The 18,954-nt window shown below is 27.6% G+C and overlaps 1 protein-coding gene across 2 annotated transcripts in view; it reads right to left on the reverse strand.

Annotated features, from left to right (window-relative positions):
- Positions 1-6,576: 6,576 nt before the first annotated feature.
- LOC100198901 (serine/threonine-protein kinase/endoribonuclease IRE1) overlaps positions 6,577-18,954 on the reverse strand; it is a 52,277-nt gene continuing 39,899 nt past the window's right edge. The window contains exons 18-25 of one of the 2 annotated variants that reach the window (XR_010640286.1): positions 18,308-18,498; positions 18,035-18,179; positions 17,901-17,958; positions 17,718-17,787; positions 17,506-17,629; positions 11,481-11,548; positions 7,006-7,609; positions 6,577-6,934 (exon numbers count right to left, since the gene is read on the reverse strand). Coding sequence is in view for 1 of the 2 variants with exons in the window: in XM_065804064.1 (XP_065660136.1) it covers positions 7,439-7,609; positions 11,481-11,548; positions 17,506-17,629; positions 17,718-17,787; positions 17,901-17,958; positions 18,035-18,179; positions 18,308-18,498 (827 nt within the window). In the remaining variant the exon portion in view is untranslated. Of the gene's footprint in view, positions 7,610-11,480; positions 11,549-17,505; positions 17,630-17,717; positions 17,788-17,900; positions 17,959-18,034; positions 18,180-18,307; positions 18,499-18,954 lie in introns of both variants that reach the window. The other variant, XM_065804064.1, reaches the window with a different exon arrangement.

Raw genomic sequence — 18,954 nt, forward strand, 5'->3', positions numbered from 1 at the left:
TCAACTATCTCTCCTCTCAGACTGCGGCAGGAATCTTAAAAGTAATGTCTTCTAAAGTCCAACAACATATTGTCAAAAAAATTCAGAAGGCAAAGTACTTCGGAATCATCATAGATTCTACACCAGGCATAACACACATTGACCAGCTTGTTTGGTGGTGAGATATGTGAATTTGCAGCCTATTCCAGTAGAACTATTTCTGACTTTATAATTTAAAATATTTTATAATTTATAATTTAAAATATTTCAAGATCTTGGAATAGATCTCCAATGTTGTCGTGGACAATCCTATGACAATGCAAGTAATATGGCTGGAAGATACTCTGGGCTGCAAGAAAGATTAAAAGCTGCATATCCTCTAGCAGAATTTGTTCTCTGTTCTGCTCACTGTCTTAATTTGGTGGGGGTGAATGCAGTGGAGTCGAGTAGACCTGCAACTGCTTATTTCGGATTTATGCAAGCATTGTACACATTCTTCTCAGCTTCTCCACGTAGGTGGAAATTATTCACTTTCAACATAAAAAACGTAAAAGGAGGACTAACTTTAAAATCGCTTTCTGGAACCAGGTGGTCTAGTAATGCAGATGCGGTTCGAGCGTTAAGGAAAGACTACGATGCCATCACTTTAATTTTGACGCAAATAGTTCATGATGAAACAGAAAAAAACAATTTGAAGCAAATTGTTTGCTGAAGAAAATCAAATCTTTTGAAAATGTATTATTAACAATAATCTGGCACAGATTGCTTCAAAAGAACAATAAGTTCAATAAAACACTGCAGTCATACTCTTGTGAACTTTCAACCATTGTCCCATTATATGTTTCACTTATAAAACTTTGAGAAATTTGAAATAGAGGCTCAAGGAGTGTATAAAGTAGAAATATCATATACTGCATCTTGCAAGAGGCGGATACCTAAGTCCAAAACTTTATATGAAAGTTAATCTGAAGATACTGCTGTGGCAAGAAATTGGAGGCAATCATTTGTATGCGACACTTTTAATGCTACATGGGATAATTTAAAAAGTCAATTGTGTAGAAGGAATGATTTAATGGTTCTCTCTACAAAGGATGTGAGTCTACAAAATACCTGAATATTTTATGCTTTTTTAATTTTTAATACAATATTTTGGGTAAGCTTTACTAGATAATGTTATATATATATATATATATATATATATATATATATATATATATATATATATATATATATATATATATATGTAAATTATGTTAGTGTATTTTACAAATCGAGTGCTTAATGTTCTTAAAGAACAGAGCAATAATAAAATATTAAATTAGTAAAAAACACTTATCTAACTTTTTTTTTTTTTTGAATGATAATATAGTATTATATGATTTAATGGTTCTCTCTTTATATATATATATATATATATATATATATATATATATATATATATATATATATATATATATATATATATATATATATATATATATATATATATATATATATATATATATATATATATATATATATATATATATATATATATATATATATATATATATATATATATATATATATATATATATATATATATATATATATATATATATATATATATATATATATATATATATATAAAAGCGTAACTAATTTCATACGAACGGCGGATTTTATTGCAAATATTTTTGCTATTTAAAACGCGAATTATTATTACTATTATGTAAATTTATTGAACACCCAATCCAATAATAATTACAAGGTAAAAATAAAAACAATTACAAGAAAGTTCTTTCCAGGGATTTTCACTTAAAAATTCTTTCCTAATAAATTCGTTTAAATATGTCTCTTTGCTCATTTGGATTCCAGCATTCTATTACAAATTATGTGGTTTTCTTGAATTTTAGGTGAAAATTGTGGTCGCCTTTAATGTTATTTCTGATCGATTTCTAAAAAAATATATTCCACTTATGGAATTAATGGCCATCCTTTAGGTTTTTTGAACAGTGTTTAAAGAATTGTTGGCAAAATACGGTAGGGAAAGTTAGGGTGCAATGGATCGAGGGGCCCAGTGAAAGAGACATTTTCTGAAAAATTAGGATTTTTTTATCATGATAATGTAATCATTTTATGTGCTCATATATCAGCCATCTTTATTTATTGTTGTTACCACTTAATTTTTGACTACCGGTTTTTGGTTGGTAATTTTTGTTTTTAGCTAATGTAAATTTTCTAACCTTCTTAATGTTTATTGTGGAGATTATGGTTGAGATAATTTTAAAAGATAAAGTTTTTATGCTTGATATTTTCATTGTTGATATTTACGCTTCTTTTTTGTAGTTTAGCTTTTCCTCACTCATGTCTCATGTCACAAGAAATTAGACTTGAACTTTATTTGTTATGGTGGGGCACAGTGAGTCGGAATACAGTGAATTGATTGATACTCTTTATGTTTTACTTGCTTTAGTCAATATGGTCTTAAACCGAAAACAGATTTGACAAAAAAATTGGTAACACAAGTTCTGTAAATGCAGTGCGTATGGTAATAAAAAAAGGTAAAGCATTTCTGCTGTAAAATAGTAAAATTGTATTTTTAAGTTTACGACCGCATGTTGAAAAAGCTAAACAATACGGTCTTGATGAAGTAAAGTACACACCAAACTATAAATGCTGACAGATTTTCATTGATGAAGAAGAAATTTTGTTAAAAGATTACGTAAGAAAGTCTCCAAGATACTTTATGGGTTAAAATAATTTGCTTATGATTTTGCTGACCACAGCAGGTTGTTCCGCAACCATGGACAAAAAACTTAACTGCTAGAGAAGATTGGTTATATGGTTTTATGAATATATTTAAAAATCTTTCCTTTATATAGACCAGAAGCCACCAGTTTGTCACGTGCAACAAGTTTTATGAAAACAAATGTTGCAGAATTTTTTTAAAAATCTCAAAGAAATTGTTTTGAAAATATAACTTTAATCCTAATATCTATAATGCCGATGAGACAGGTTGTTGTGCTGTACAAAAAGTGGGAAATATAAAAGTAACCCAGTGGGCACAAGAACGTTTTGTCAACGTTTTTTAATGGTGAAAACGGTTATTGGTTTTTTAAACGTCTATATGAAACGGTGACCGGACGTTTTTTTAAAAGCGTTTTGTGAACGTTTTTTAAGGGTCCTACAAAAACCTTTTTTATTGGTTTTTTGAACGTCCATATGAACCTCTGGACAAGTTTTGCAACATTGATTAGGAAGGAGGCGTGAACTTCTAATTAAATGCTCATCCACGGTGCACTGTGATCAGACCATAAAGACTTCTTGGGGCACCTAAAAAAAAACTTGTTTAAGAAGTGTTTTATGTATTATCAATTAACTTGTTAAAAATAAATAAACATTTTTTAAACTTTTTGAAAAATAATTATCTGGTTTTATTTAGCATAAAATATTAAATAAAAACAGATGAACTTATATTTGGCAACTTTTTGCACTGTAATTTCAGGACTAGCTTCTCTTATAGTGCAAACAATTAAGATAAGTTGCACATTTTGTTTTTAAAATTGATATTAAAAAGCAAATGCAAAAGATTGCACACTCCAATCTTTTATATAGACTTAAATTGAAGCATTTAGTTAGCAATATTAGATATAAAACCAATTTTGAAAAGTTATCAAGATGATTACATGCATGAGCTAAATTTAAAAAAAACAACCTGATTCTTGAAGTTTAGAACTTGAAGTCTTTGAATCACTTTATGCATGCATCTTACATCGTTTTAGTTCTTTAGTCAAGATTTAGGTAGACAATCTTTATATTTGCCATTCTTTATATGGTGAAATAAATATTTTTCTTTTTTTACGTACAGTTGCATTCCTAATTTTTTTATAATGTATGGTTGTTACTACTGAATAAAGTCTTTCGTTTAAGCTAAAAAAAATCATTTCACAATATTATGTATACAAAGCTATTTCTACTAGAAGTTCTACTTGTATAAATAATGTAGAGCAAATGCTAGCTGGAGTAGAAATAATATAGATCTAGCTTTATATATTCATTAAAAGATTTATTTATGAAATAATTCTAACCTAAACTCAAACATTTACATAATTTTTCAATAAGTTTGCATATATGTGAATAAAATATAAAAGAAACAAACTGTTTTTTGAATTTGAAGTTTTTTGAAGTAGAACTCGAAGACTCTAAAGTTTTGAAATAAACTTTATGCATGTATCACACATTTCTATTATATTTTAGTCAAGATATAGTTTTGTCAATATTATATTTATTTGTATAATTTATATTGACAAAATAAAGTGTATTATAAACAGGTAAATATTTCTATACAAAATAAGTAAATATTTCTGTACTCGTCTACCTATTATACAGACATGTTTTTTAAGTTTTTATAATCAATTATTGTTAATACTGAATTAGGTAGTAACAATCATTAATTATCAAAAAAACTTAGTATTATGTATGTACTAAAGTCAATAAATATTTATTATGTTTGAAAAGTCTTCAATGAGAAGAGCATCACTTATCAAACTTTTTCATTTAAAACTGTGTTTCATCAACACTGTAAAAAATGATAAAAAAAACACATTGTTAAATGAAAAATGTTTGATAAGTAATTTTCTACAATATTGAATATTGAGCTCTCTGTTTTGTAGAATAGATATAAAATTATTTGTATATATATATATATATATATATATATATATATATATATATATATATATATATATATATATATATATATACTATATATATATATATATATATATATATATATATATATATATATATATATATATATATATATATATATATATATATATATATATATGGCAATAAAACGGCAGTTCGCCGTTTTTGCTTGGAGAAAACGTTTTTTAAAGGTTTTTTTAAGGTACCGTAAAATATTTTATCAAATGAAAAAAAATTCCTTTTAAAACGTTTTTTGAACGCTTATCGAACGTTTCACTTATACAAACGTCGTTCAAGCGACCATTAAACGTTTTCCAAACGTTTGAAAAACATACTTGTGCCCACAGGGAATTGCCTGTAAAAAAGTTAGGCAAATAGGAAAAATTACTTCAGAAGAAAGGGGTGCTCTGATTAGAATGCTTCCGCAGTAAATGCTATAGGAAATGCAATTCCTGCATTTAAACTTCCAACTTCCAGGATCTTCAACGTCAAAATTGTCTCCTGAAGAAATAGCCTCCTTTCCACCAGCACCTTCAAGAAAAGAAAGAGGTGGAAGAAAAAAAGGAAAAATATTAAATTTAACAGATACTCCTGTAACAAAAGAACTTCGCCAAACAGAAAGATATAAGTTTACAAAGAAAAATAAGACAAAGCAGAATTGCAAAAAACAATTGCAGCTAAAATTGTAGCCATAAAAGCTTGTGTAAGTCCATCTAATGAGGCAGGTAGTGCAAGTTTTTTAAGTCGTGACTAAACAGATAGTGAAATGGATAGCACCAGTGGTTTTACAAATGAGACCATGTTTCAAAACAAAAACAAATTGATTCCCAGTGATAACGCTTTAACCAAACTTACTACTAAAAAAATTTAGTTATTTTTGTTCGTAAAATTATTAGCACTACGCAGACCACAACTACGTGGAGGGATTACTAGAGTTTCTCGTCTATTCATGGACTATTTCATATCAACTTTTAACAGCTTATGATGATGCACTTTGTTAATTCGTTTTCTTAAAATTGCTGTTATTTTAAATGGTTGAATAAGTTTTGTCTATTTTTTGGATTTTATACTAGTCTAATTATCAAAAGTCAAAAACAGTGTTTTTACTCCCTTTAGTGATTTTTTGTCATGAAGGACTAATATCTCAATCCTTTCGCCTTGAAGAAGATAAAATACATATTTTAACTTTTGCTTAATTTAAGTAATAAAGAAATCCGATTCATTGTGCCCCAACCTCCCTTAAATGGGAAAATTTTTATTGCTTTGGAAGAAAATTGGAATGGAGTTTGCCAATAGATACCCACAACAAATCATTAAATTAAAAAAAAAAAAAAAAAAAAAAAAAATTAAAATCTTACTTTGAAAAACTGCATCTGGAAAAAAAATGCACCTATGTAGTGTGCTTGTATTTTAACTTAATAAAATTATTTTAGGGATGCTAAGATAAATATAATTTTTTTCAAAACCTCGTCATTTAACATAATCATGAGCTAAAACAAGGAGCTTACTTCAAAGTAAATATCTGAGAGTTGACTCAAACACTACATATTTTTGTTATTTTATAAGTTACAATTTAATCTAAAAAATGCTGCGTTGTACTCTAAGAATTATAATGGAATCGTACAAAACACAGCATTGTATTATGACAATATTAAAAAAAATAATCTAAAATTTTAAAAAAGAAACTCCAAAAAGAAGCTTTATTGAAACTTCAAGAAAAGCAAAATCAATAAAGCTTCGATGCTCTGGCCATAAAAGCGATATTGGCAATGAAGGCACTGTGGTACTAAATGACTAGGATGAAACCGTGGTAAGGAATCGCGATACTAAGTGACTAGGACCATTAAGACTTCTTGAAGTACCATAAAAAAAGTCACGCACGCACGAAAGAGAAAACACTGAACATAAAGCTCAAATTTAATTCAAAACATTTTAATTATAAATAACTCAAACATTTAAAATTCAAAATAGATAAAATATAATTGCCAATTTTCACTTAAAAAAGAATTATTAAAAAGAAATTATAATTACAAAATAAATTAAAGATTAATTAAAATTCATGAAATATTTACATGGATATAAAATAAATATCGGGAAATGACATGGGATAGCAATAGAATTTTCAAGTAAAACCTTGAAAATCGTAACAAAACATATATGAAACCTTACAATAAATTATAAGAGACCTTGCAATAAATTATAAATATAGATATTCGAACTCACTAAGAAAAGCGCGAAAAAGGAAAACCCAACTCAATAATACCTAGATAGTATTTATAATAAAAAAAGAATTTAAATAAAAGCGTGAAAAAGGAAAACCCAACTCAATAATACCTAGATAGTATTAATAATAAAAAAAGAATCTCAATAAACGAGATGATTCTAAAAATGACGCGAAGACGCTAAACGTAAATAAAATTTTACCTCAGAATTGAAATATTAGCAATACTAAAATACATCAGAAAATATTAGCAATTCTAAAATACGATACTAAAATACACAACTAGCCAAATAAACAATCGGAATTAAAGTACTTAAATGATTTCTTCTATAGCAGAATACTCTCACATTTGTTCTGATTCATTTTCCAACTACTTTCACTACAGCAAATAAATTGCTTCCGTCTTCAAAATTAAAAAACAGTTCCATTACCTTCACGGATAGCATATCTGGAAAAAACCAGTTCAAGTAAATTTTTGTTAGGAACATCTCTCAATTCTTTCTTTTTCGCCTCACGAAATTACCCTACTCAAGACTAAAACAGCCATCAATTATAATACGGACTGAAAGGGGCTTCATGCTCACAGTTCGGTTTAATATTATTATACACGTGTATAACAAGCCTAGGAAATCTTTTTGTAAAATAAGTAAGAAATTCATTAGGAATTGATCCCAAAGATTCACGAAGTTTCTCCGGTAACTCTCGATAGTGGTGTTTCTAAAAATTCAGTAAAAATATTAGAAAAAAATATTATTTCATTTAACGCCGACTGCAATGTTTATTTTTTTAAGCTATGCTGTCCCCTAAAACTAAACTAACTCTTAAAAAAAGAAAAACTTTTCAGGGAAATAAAAGAGAAAATTTTCAAGGGAAAAAAGGAATAATATAATTGTAAAACAGTTTTAATTTAAAGTTTTTATTGAATTAATTCATTTAATAACATAAGGTTTTTTTTCTTCTCATTTTTATGATTCTGTTTTGATACAAATAACTTATAAAGCAGAACTGCAACTAAAATTCAATTTATTATTTCAAAACTGAATTTTTATTTGAAAAGATAAATTTTAATATGTGTAATAAATATGTGTATATAAACACCATACTTATGGTATATAATAATTATTATATATATATATATATATATATATATATATATATATATATATATATATATATATATATACATACATGTATGTATGTGTGTATATATATATACACACATACATACATACATACACACATACATGGATGCATACAAACATACATACATACATAAATAAATAAACATGTATATATATATATATATTATTATATATATATATATAAATATATATAAATATATATACACCGCAAAGTTCACCCATTTGTCAAAGAAAGCATTGCCAAGCAGGCCCGGAGGAGCCCATACCAGCCAATCTTATAAATCTCATCAAAAGTTACATAATGAACAACTACCTATATATTTGAAGCAAAATATTATGACATATGACAAACCAATTAACTTTTATTACACCAATGCTACCTCATTGAACTCTAATAAATTATCCGAGCTGTCCGCACTTGCTCTGACAAACAAAATAGATATTATCGATATTACAAAGACTTGGTTCAAATTGGATACAATTAAAAACATTGACGGATATTACCTATACCACACAGATAGAGATTGACGGATATGACCTATACCACACAGACCTGGAGGAGGAGTAGCCATTTATGTAAATAAAAATCTTACAAATATAGAAGTTGTCAATCCACATCTTAACAATATAAAGATTGAACAAGTCTGGTGCTCAATAAATTGTAATAATTTTAAGTTAATTGTTGGTTGTATATATCGACCACCAAATTCTACAGCTGATTACTCAAAATCAATTTTAGACTCAATCAAAACTCATAAGTGGCAAAAAATACACGGATCTCATTGTTGTAGGAGATTTCAATTTCCATTATATAGATTGGACAGATGACGGTCCAATAACTCATTTAAATGAAAACTCAACTGAGCATGAATTTATTAAAGTTTTAAATGATTGTTCTTTATACCAAATAATAAACTTTCCAACATTTAAACAAAGTGATTCTGTTCCTGCAGTTAACACCCTTGACCTTGTTTTAGCTTGCAATCTGAATTGCATAGATTTTCTTCAATGTGGTCCACAGTTAGGTCACTATAAAAAGGGAAGATACCATTACTCCATCACTTGGCAATATTTTACTAGTTTTAGTGACAATATAGTATTCACAAGAGATAACTTTTGCTTTAAAAAGGGTAAATATACACCAATGATTGAATACTTGAAACAAGTCAACTGGATTGAGCTATTTTATGATAAATCAGTCTGTGAGTGCTATGAGTTATTTTTACATATTTATAATAAATCTTGTCGATTGTTTGTTCCTATTTTTAATAACAAAAAAAAAAGAGTTGCCAATCATGGCTGGATGCAAAAGTTAAAAAGGCAATAAAGATGAAACAATCTCTATTTTATTGGAATGCGCATTGGCAAAGTCAAGAATCTCGAAAGGAATTCAACAAAATTTGTGCTAATGTTAAAAAAACAAATTAAAAGCTCAACTCGAGAATACGAAATGGATTTAGTAAAAAGAGCAAAGCTAACACCTTAACTTTTATTCTCTTACGTAAATAAAAAACAAAATGTTAAGTCCCAAATTAGAGCCATGAACAATAAAAAAGTACAAATTACAACTGAAATATCAGACATTTTAAATATATTAAATAAGCAAATTAAGTCAGTCTTTATAAAAGATGATGACCAAGCAATACCCAAGTTCTTGCAAAGATATAAAAATAAGTGTGATGACAGTATATTATATGATATGATTACCAATGAAAAAATACTTATAATGTCTGAAAGTATTGATGAGTCAAAAGCAATGGGTTTTGATGAAATTAGTCCGTTTGTTTTAAAACATGCTGCAAAAGGTTTTGTTGATCCAATTGTCTGTATTTTCAAATTGAGTTTTGACACTGGTTGTGTCCCATACCATTGATCTGTTGCAAATATATCACCTATTTATAAAGGGGGATCAAAACTTGAACCAGAAAACTATAGACCAATATCCTTGACATTTGTGATTTGTAAATTGTTTGAAAAGCTTATTCGGGACATAATTCTAGAACATTTAGTTTTAAATAGTCTTATTTCTGAAAGGCAAACCGGTTTTGTTCCAAACAAATCATGCACAACAAATTTGATTGAGACAATTGACACCATTACATATGAAGCTGCAAAGGGTAACTGTTGTGCGTAATATATCTTGACTTCTCAAAAGCTTTTGATAAATTAGAACACAAAAGGTTGTTGAAAAAGATTGAAGCATATGCTATAACAGGAAAATATACTGGATTAAAAGTTTCCTTACAAATAGGAAACAAAGAGTTACTATTGGTAATACATTTTCAGAATGGGTATCTGTTACCAGTGGCATTCCTCAGGGTTCGGTTCTGGGTCCCATTTTATTTCTGCTATTCATAAACGACTTGCCAGAAGTTGTGCAAAACACATTTAAAATGTATGCTGACGATAGCAAATTAATAGCCATAGAAGATTCTCTTGATAGAGATGATTGATCAGAAATACAAACTGACCTTGACAACATTGTGAAATGGTGTAACGATTGGCGTATGGAACTTAATTGCAAAAAAATGTAAGGTGATGAGATAAATCATACACATTAAATGTAAATGGAATGAATTATGACATCACCAACAGTGTAATAGAGAGAGATCTTGGTATTTTTATACAACTGGATATGAAATGGAAACATCAAACACAAGTATGTGTTAACAAAGCTTCAAAAATACTAGGTTTGTTAAAAAATGCATTTGAAAGTAGAGATTGTAATATGTGAAAAATGAGTTCAACACAGGGCCACAAAAATACCTTACTCAAATTGAAGGCTTTGTTATAAAAAGCGGCTAGTTAGAATGGGGTTAACGACTTTAAATCTTAGAAGAAAACGAGGAGATTTGATTCACTTATACAAGATATTGAACCATTTAGAGTATGTTAATCTGAATGTCAAACCAGTCTCAAGTCAAATCTCGAATTAGATGGTCCGTGTTCCTCAACTAGTGGTCACAAATATAAAAGCAGGATGCAGTGTTTCACCCCTCGCGAAATAAATGACTTTCGTGCATCGGTCAGTTCAAGGATACATTTCTTCTCAAACAGAGTGTGCCAAATTTGGAACAAACTTCCGAAAATTGTTGTAGAGGCCGAGAGCTTAAACAAGTTTAAAGCAAGCCTTGATGAATGGTTTATGAATAATGAAGAAATATTGATCTAATTAAAAAAAAATTAAAAGTACTGGACTGCTATAGCTGAACATTGCTATGTCTCAGCTTGTGGATAAGATCCACGCAGTTTTATAACTAACTATATATACACACACCAAAGTTGTCTTATTTTATATTTTCTTATCATTTAAAAAATTTTCTTATCAAAATAAAGACTTTTAAGTATTTAATATTTATTTTTTCTGTTTAATTAGATTTTAAATTCAAAAATAAAACTTATGTAAAATAAAAAATAATTTAGGAAATGATGTCATTTTGACTTACCTTGTTTCTCATGGCTCTCAATAAATCACGAACATGGGTCCCTTGGTAAGTACGAAATTTGCGCAAATCTGCAAATTAGTAAAAAGAACTACAATAGTTAAATAAACAAAAGTTAATGCATTTTCACCATTTTGTGTGTGTATATACACTACCGTTTATAATTATTCGAATAACATTAACTTTTTCAAAAAATGCTATTTTTTGATTACCTATTTTTAATGCTTATTTTTGCATTATGAGATAAATTAAAAAATAAAAGTATTTTGATTAAAATGCTTAGACAAAAATCATAAGAATAATAAAAATGCTAAAATGGGCAAAAGTACATAAAAAATGGACCATCAATGACTAAACGTGGACCGAAGTGTCGAAGGTTTAAGTTTTTGGCTTCAAGAAAAGGGTGTTTTTCTGAAAAAAATTGTTGAATGTATGATAAAATAGTGTGTATTATCAACTGTAAAACATGGTGTATGAAGTGTTAAGGTGTCGGGGTGTTTTGACGGAAATGCCACAATGCAAGTAACAGAGGTAACAAAAGTAGTTAACTTAAAGTTATTTGACTGAGTTCAAATATTGAATGGAAAGATTTAGCCTCCTCAATCACAAGATCTTTCTCTCATCAGATTTTTTATAAGATGAATTAAATGTTAAAAACTAATGCCTGATGACGCATAAGAAGTATAAATATATATATATATATATATATATATATATATATATATATATATATATATATATACATACAATATACATAATATATATATATATATAATATATATATATATATATATATATATATATATATATATATATATATATATATATATATATATATATATATATATATATACAATATACATAATATATATATAATATATATATATTATATATATATATATATATATATATATATATATATATATATATATATATATATATATATATATATATATATATATATATACAATATACATAATATATATATAATATATATATATTATATATATATATATATATATATATATATATAATATACTAATATACATATATAAATAATATACATAATATATATATATATATATATATATAAACTGTTGCATTTGGGAGTACGGAAGGTAAAAAATGATTCTTTTGCCAACAAATACATCGCTTTAAATTACGTTTGACTTTCATCCAGCATTTTCGTATTGTCAGAAAGTTAAAACCATTAAATTAATTACAAATTATTTGTTTTTTAAAAAAAAACGCAAAAACGCAAATTTATTTGACCAACATCTTTTTAAAAACATTCTGAATGTTTTTGAAACATTCTTAATATTTTTAATAATATAAACAATGTTTTTATTCTTATTTTTTTTAATAAAAAGTTTTTATTTTTATTTTTTTTACTGTAAATCATGTACGGAGTGTTGCTACATCAACTATCTTATAGCCAGACTTGCAACGGAGTGCTGCTACATCGACTATCTTATAGCCTGACTCGCAAGGGAGTGTTGCTACATCGACTGAGGGTTTGGTTAAGGCATGCAAACTATTAAGTAATAAAAAAAAAATTTCGATGTTGCATTTTAATTTTTTGTGTGTGTCAACAAAATACGGTAAAACTTTCTGACAACCAATTAGAAGTTTATATATATATATATATATATATAAATATATATATATATATATATATATATATATATATATAAATATATATATATATATATATATAAATATATATACATATATATATATATATATATATATATATATATATATATATATATATATATATATATATATATATATATATATATATATACATATATATATATATATATATATATATATATATATATATATATATATATATATATATATATATATATATATATATATATATATATATATATATAGTAACGGACAAAACAAGTGCAACCAAATAATGCTAATTTAGTTTCTTTATATAAAAGTGCTGCATTTTTTCCATTTAGAGGAATAACTATGTAACTGTTTAGAGACAAAGTTCTTCAAGTTTTAATCATCACAAAGTTCATTATTTTACACAAAAACTAATAAATTAATCAAAAGTATTAAAAAAAGTTGATTTCCTTCTGGACAAAACAAGTGTAACTCGACAAAATGTTGACCAAGCTGTATTTCGCTATCAATATTTCATGGCAAATCCTTTGTTGTCGATCACAGTCTTGCATCTTTGAGGATGAGATTCAATCAGGTGATCAATGAAACTTTGTGGAATCGCTGCCCAGGCCTTTTGGATTTGTTCAAACAGTTGATCCTTATTATAAACACCTTCACGATTAATTCTGCCGTTGACGATCTCTCACAGGTTCTCGATAGGGTTGAGATCTGGAGATTGAGGCGGCCAATCCATCACCGATAGGTGGTTGACTTGAAACCACTGCTTGACTACTTTTGCAGTGTGTTTCGGATCGTTGTCTTGCTGAAAAACCCATTTTATTGGCATATTCCATTCAGCATGAAGTAACATAACATCTTCCAGGATATTTTTATACATGAAACGATCCACTATTCCATCGTTTCGATGTATTGGACCTAGACCGTTAGCAGAAAAACACCCCCAGACCATTACATTGCCTCCACCGTGCTTCACGGTCTTATGGCAGTAACGTAAATCAAGGCGTTTTCCGGCCGGTCGACGTACACGGCAAATGCCATCACTCCCAATGATGTTGAACTTCGATACATTACTGAACAGGACAGTTCGCCATTTCTGCACATTCCAGTCAATACGAGATGTAGCAAACAGAGTCTTTTCTTCTGGTTTTTTAGTAAAATCAGCGGTTTCTTTGCAGGGCGTCGAGAAAACAATCCGGCTTCAACAGCACGTCGTCTGATTGTTTGGTCCGATACAGGCAGTTCTAATTGCTTTTGTATCTCGATTGATGACATCCAGGGATCCTTCTTGACGGATCTAACAATCATAGAATTCTTTCTAGAAGTGGTGGAACGCGGTCTTCCACCTTTGTTATCTGCTGCCAACTTCCCCGTAGAACGATATTTGGAACATAGTCTTGATACGTTCCATTTTTTCACGCGATATTTATCACAAATACTTATTTGTGACATTCCACTTACGTAATCGCCAATAATTTTCTTTCTTAGTTCCGATCCAAGACTGTCGGGAGCCATTTTTGCACTTAAAGTCATAAAAATAATAAAAATAAATAATCACGCTTTTCAAGGCTTACCGTGTTACCTTGTGATGATACAATAATGCTCTGTGGAACACAACGTCTTGGTTGGATGTGGACTGTATTGATGTAATGAAACACTTGTTGTATTTCACTTCTTGTATTGATGTTCTTCGATAAAACACTTTGATAAAACTCGCTTCGATAAACTGTCTTGATAATACTGACTGATTGACTTCCATATACTGACTGAATTACATGTTGATTTACATGTCTCTTATATAGTAAAATGAACCTGTTCTGGAAGATTCTAGATGCTTCTTTTCGATGCTTCTGGAAGCGTCTGGATGCGTCTGGATGCTTCTGAATGTTTCTGGATATTTCTGCATGCTTCTGGAAACTTCTGGATACTTCCTTTAATTATTAAAAAACGTCCATGACGCTGACACAGACCAGACTTAAGAAAATGAAACAAACCAAAAAAGTTACACTTGTTTTGTCCGCTGCAAAATGGCAATTGTCAACGAAATTCTGCCTGTGTGCTGTCACCTGTCAGCTGATTGCTTATGTCATGGCATGCTATGACTCCAGACTCCTGAACTGTTTGCTGTGGTAGTATAGTTTGTTTCGTTTTTAAGACATGTAAAATTAGGAACATTTTTTAGCACTGTTCGATGTTGGTTGCAAATGTTTTGTCCAATACTGTATATATATATATAAATATATATAAATATATATATATATATATATATACATATACATATATATATATATATATATATATATATATATATATATTATTTATATATATATACATATATATATATATATATATATATATATATATATATATATATATATGAATATATATATATATGAATATATATATATATATGAATATATATATATGAATATATATATATATATATATATATATATATATGTAAGTATATATATATATATATATATATATATATATATGAACATATATATGAATATATATATATACTTTTTTCCTATATAATTTTTTTAAAGCGTACTTAAGTATAATAATATATAAGAAAAGTTTAAAGAATAAATTATTTTGAATAAATAAACAAAATTGACGAAGGAACATGAGGGATTTGTTTGTTTATTTATTAAAACGATGTGTCATAACAGCTACATCCAAAACAGGATATTCAAAGAATGCTGTTACAGAAATCAGAGAAACTGGCTCCCTTTAAGGTAGAAAGAAAAGTGGTAGACCTCCTAAGGTAACAAAAGATGACAATAAATATTTAAAAACCCTACTTTAAGAAATACAAAAAAAGAATCAACCGAGCTGGCAAAAGACATTAACACAGCAACTGGGGAAAATGTCAGCTCTTCTTTTATTCAACGGCACCTACTTAAATCGGGATTAAGAGGGTGTGTTGCAATTCAAAAACCATTATTACAGTGTGGCAATAAAAAAAAACAACTTAAATATGCAAAACAACACAAAGATTGGGCCCTACATTTTGTTTTTTATTTATACATATGTATTATATATATATATAAATAATAAACAAAATTTTTTCATAATGACAAAAATTTTCTCTTGAATTATTTCAACTTTTGTTTTTATTTATAAAGTGTACCTTTGTATTCTAACAAAGTAAAAAATCGACTCAATAAACTGGAAACAGATGGTCTGATGATGCATGTTCTATGCAGCATGATTTTAAATTATCAATTATCTCAAATGTAAAAGATATCAAACTGATTTGCACTTTATGTGCTAGGCAAAATATAAAATGAAAAGTTTTATATTGATTTTATTATCTAGTTCAGAAAACTGAAAAACTTGACACCATTACTATTTCACTACTAATTAGAACTCTGTCACATTCTGTATAGGCATAACACCTATAGAATTTGAAAGAAACATGGCCATTGCAAATTAAAAGTTTTTGTCAGAAACATTAGACAATTTCACATAAAACTATAAAAATTCAATATTGTATATAAACATGATACAAGAAAAATTTCTGAAATTTGCAAAGTTTCAAAGACAAACTTCTTGGTTGTTTGTTCATTTATGTTCACTTAGAGAAATTGAAATATTAAAGGCTAGTTAAAATTTATTTGTATGGAAAATTGGAAATTTAATTTTACGTGTGTTACATCTCATATGTTTAGATCAAAGGTCGAAGTATTCACAATTAGTTTTTGTATGGTTTATATAAACTTGATATAGAGTGATGGAACACAGACATCATGGAATCATCTATGGTAAATAGATAAGGTTGGGCAAGAGATAAGGTTGGGCAAGAGATAAGGTTGCAATGGTATTTTGTATTATATTAAAAAAAACTTTCATATAATTTTTTATTTGAATTTTTTTGTTTCAATAGAAGGAAAGGAGGGGGAGGGGGGGACAACTTCATTATCCCATTACACACTTAGTACGTTGTAGTTGTATATTACAATGTGTTACCATATACTTTTATAAAAAATAAGTGTTCTAAAAGGTTACATGCTAATGTGGTTTATGAGTTGATGAATTTACAATGGAAAAATCACAGATGTCCAAAATGATTGTCTTGTTGAGAATGAGTCCACAGATGCCCAAAATGAGTGTCTTGATGAAACACAGTGTTAAATGAAAAAAATTTTTGTTAAGTGATTTTCTACTAATTTATATATATATATATATATATATATATATATATATATATATATATATATATATATATATATATATATATATATATATATATATACATATATATATATATATATATAGTTATAAAATATATACACATATATAAATATATATAACAACAAGATTTTAATATTTTTAATTTTATGAAAATCAAATTTTAGTTCAAATTTTGAACAACCTTCTTGAAGTTCTTCACCAATATGCAACTTCCAATCACCTCGTACCACAGCAATTGATCCATCTTGAAGTTTTTTTAAAATTTCTGCACCTTCCGGTTCTTTTTCTATACGATCGCTAACATCCTAAAAAAAAATTTTGAAGAAAAAGAAAAAGATATTGAAAAAGAAAATAATCTTGTGAAAAGAAGTTAAAAAATTAAGAACTAATTACCTGTAGAAAAGAAAGTTGTTTACTTTTGGTCCAGAAGAAAGGATGCTTTAAGATGCAATTTGCAGATGGTCTTAAAAACCAAATAAAAAATTATATAATCATTATTTCTGAGTAGTACAGTTTATGATTCAAGATTCAGAGACAACATAAATCTTAATATTTCTGCAATTAAAATTTAGCAACCTTTGTGAAGGTTCAACACTTAACATCAGTTTCAATAAATCTTTTGCTTCAAATTCATCTAAAAATCAAAATTGTTTCTGAATGATTTTGAAAAAATACATTTAACATCAAGCAATAAAATTCTATATATTTACTTTCTAAGTAGCCGAGATTTTCCAATGAATATTGTCCTGAAAGTATATTTGACTGTCTACAGAAGTTATCACCAAATGGATGTAGACCACCAGACAGGACATAGTAGAAGACACAACCATATGAAAAGATATCACAGGCTCGAGTCTAATGGAATGCAATAAAACTAATTTTAAACATTTTAGAAAATACAGAGCTTCCTTTCTATAAAAAATTTAATTTAAAAAACATACAATTAAAAAAAAAATAATTTACACTAAAAAAATTAAATTTACAATATTAGCCTCTCTGCTGAGCACCTCTGGTGCAATCCAACCATCAGTACCAATGCCTGATCGAGATGAAAATGAGTGACGCCCAAATGCTAACTTTTTGCATAATCCAAAATCAGATATCATGGCTTTTATAACACCAGATGCATTTGGATAAGATATCAAAACATTATGAGGTTTGATATCACGATGAACTAAAATGTACAAAGTATAGCTTGCTTTATTAGTGCAATCAATAGTGGTTCATCCTTTAAATTTATCAAATGCAAATTTTACCCATAAACTAGAGCAATCTGATAACTTATAATCAGCTTACAAAATACAAAATATCTGCAATACTATAAACAAACCTTATTTTTATTTTTTAAACAAAAAACAGAGAGCTAAAGAGCATGAAAGCAGATGACAAAAAAAGATGACAAGCGGATGACAAAAGACAAAAAAGATGACAAGCATATGACAAAAGCAGGTGAAAGATGAAAGCAGATGAAAAGAATTAGATAAGTATTTTTAGTAATTTATTATTGCTTTATTTTTTAAGAATATTGAGCGCTCAATTTGTAGAATGTTTTTTCTCAAAGCAATGTTTTTTATCCTGCGTTTTTTATTGAAACTTTTTTTAAATTATTGTTTTTATACATTAAAATGCA

Source organism: Hydra vulgaris, chromosome 08 (genome assembly GCF_038396675.1).
Source record: "Hydra vulgaris chromosome 08, alternate assembly HydraT2T_AEP".
Classification (NCBI taxonomy): Eukaryota; Metazoa; Cnidaria; class Hydrozoa; order Anthoathecata; family Hydridae; genus Hydra; species Hydra vulgaris.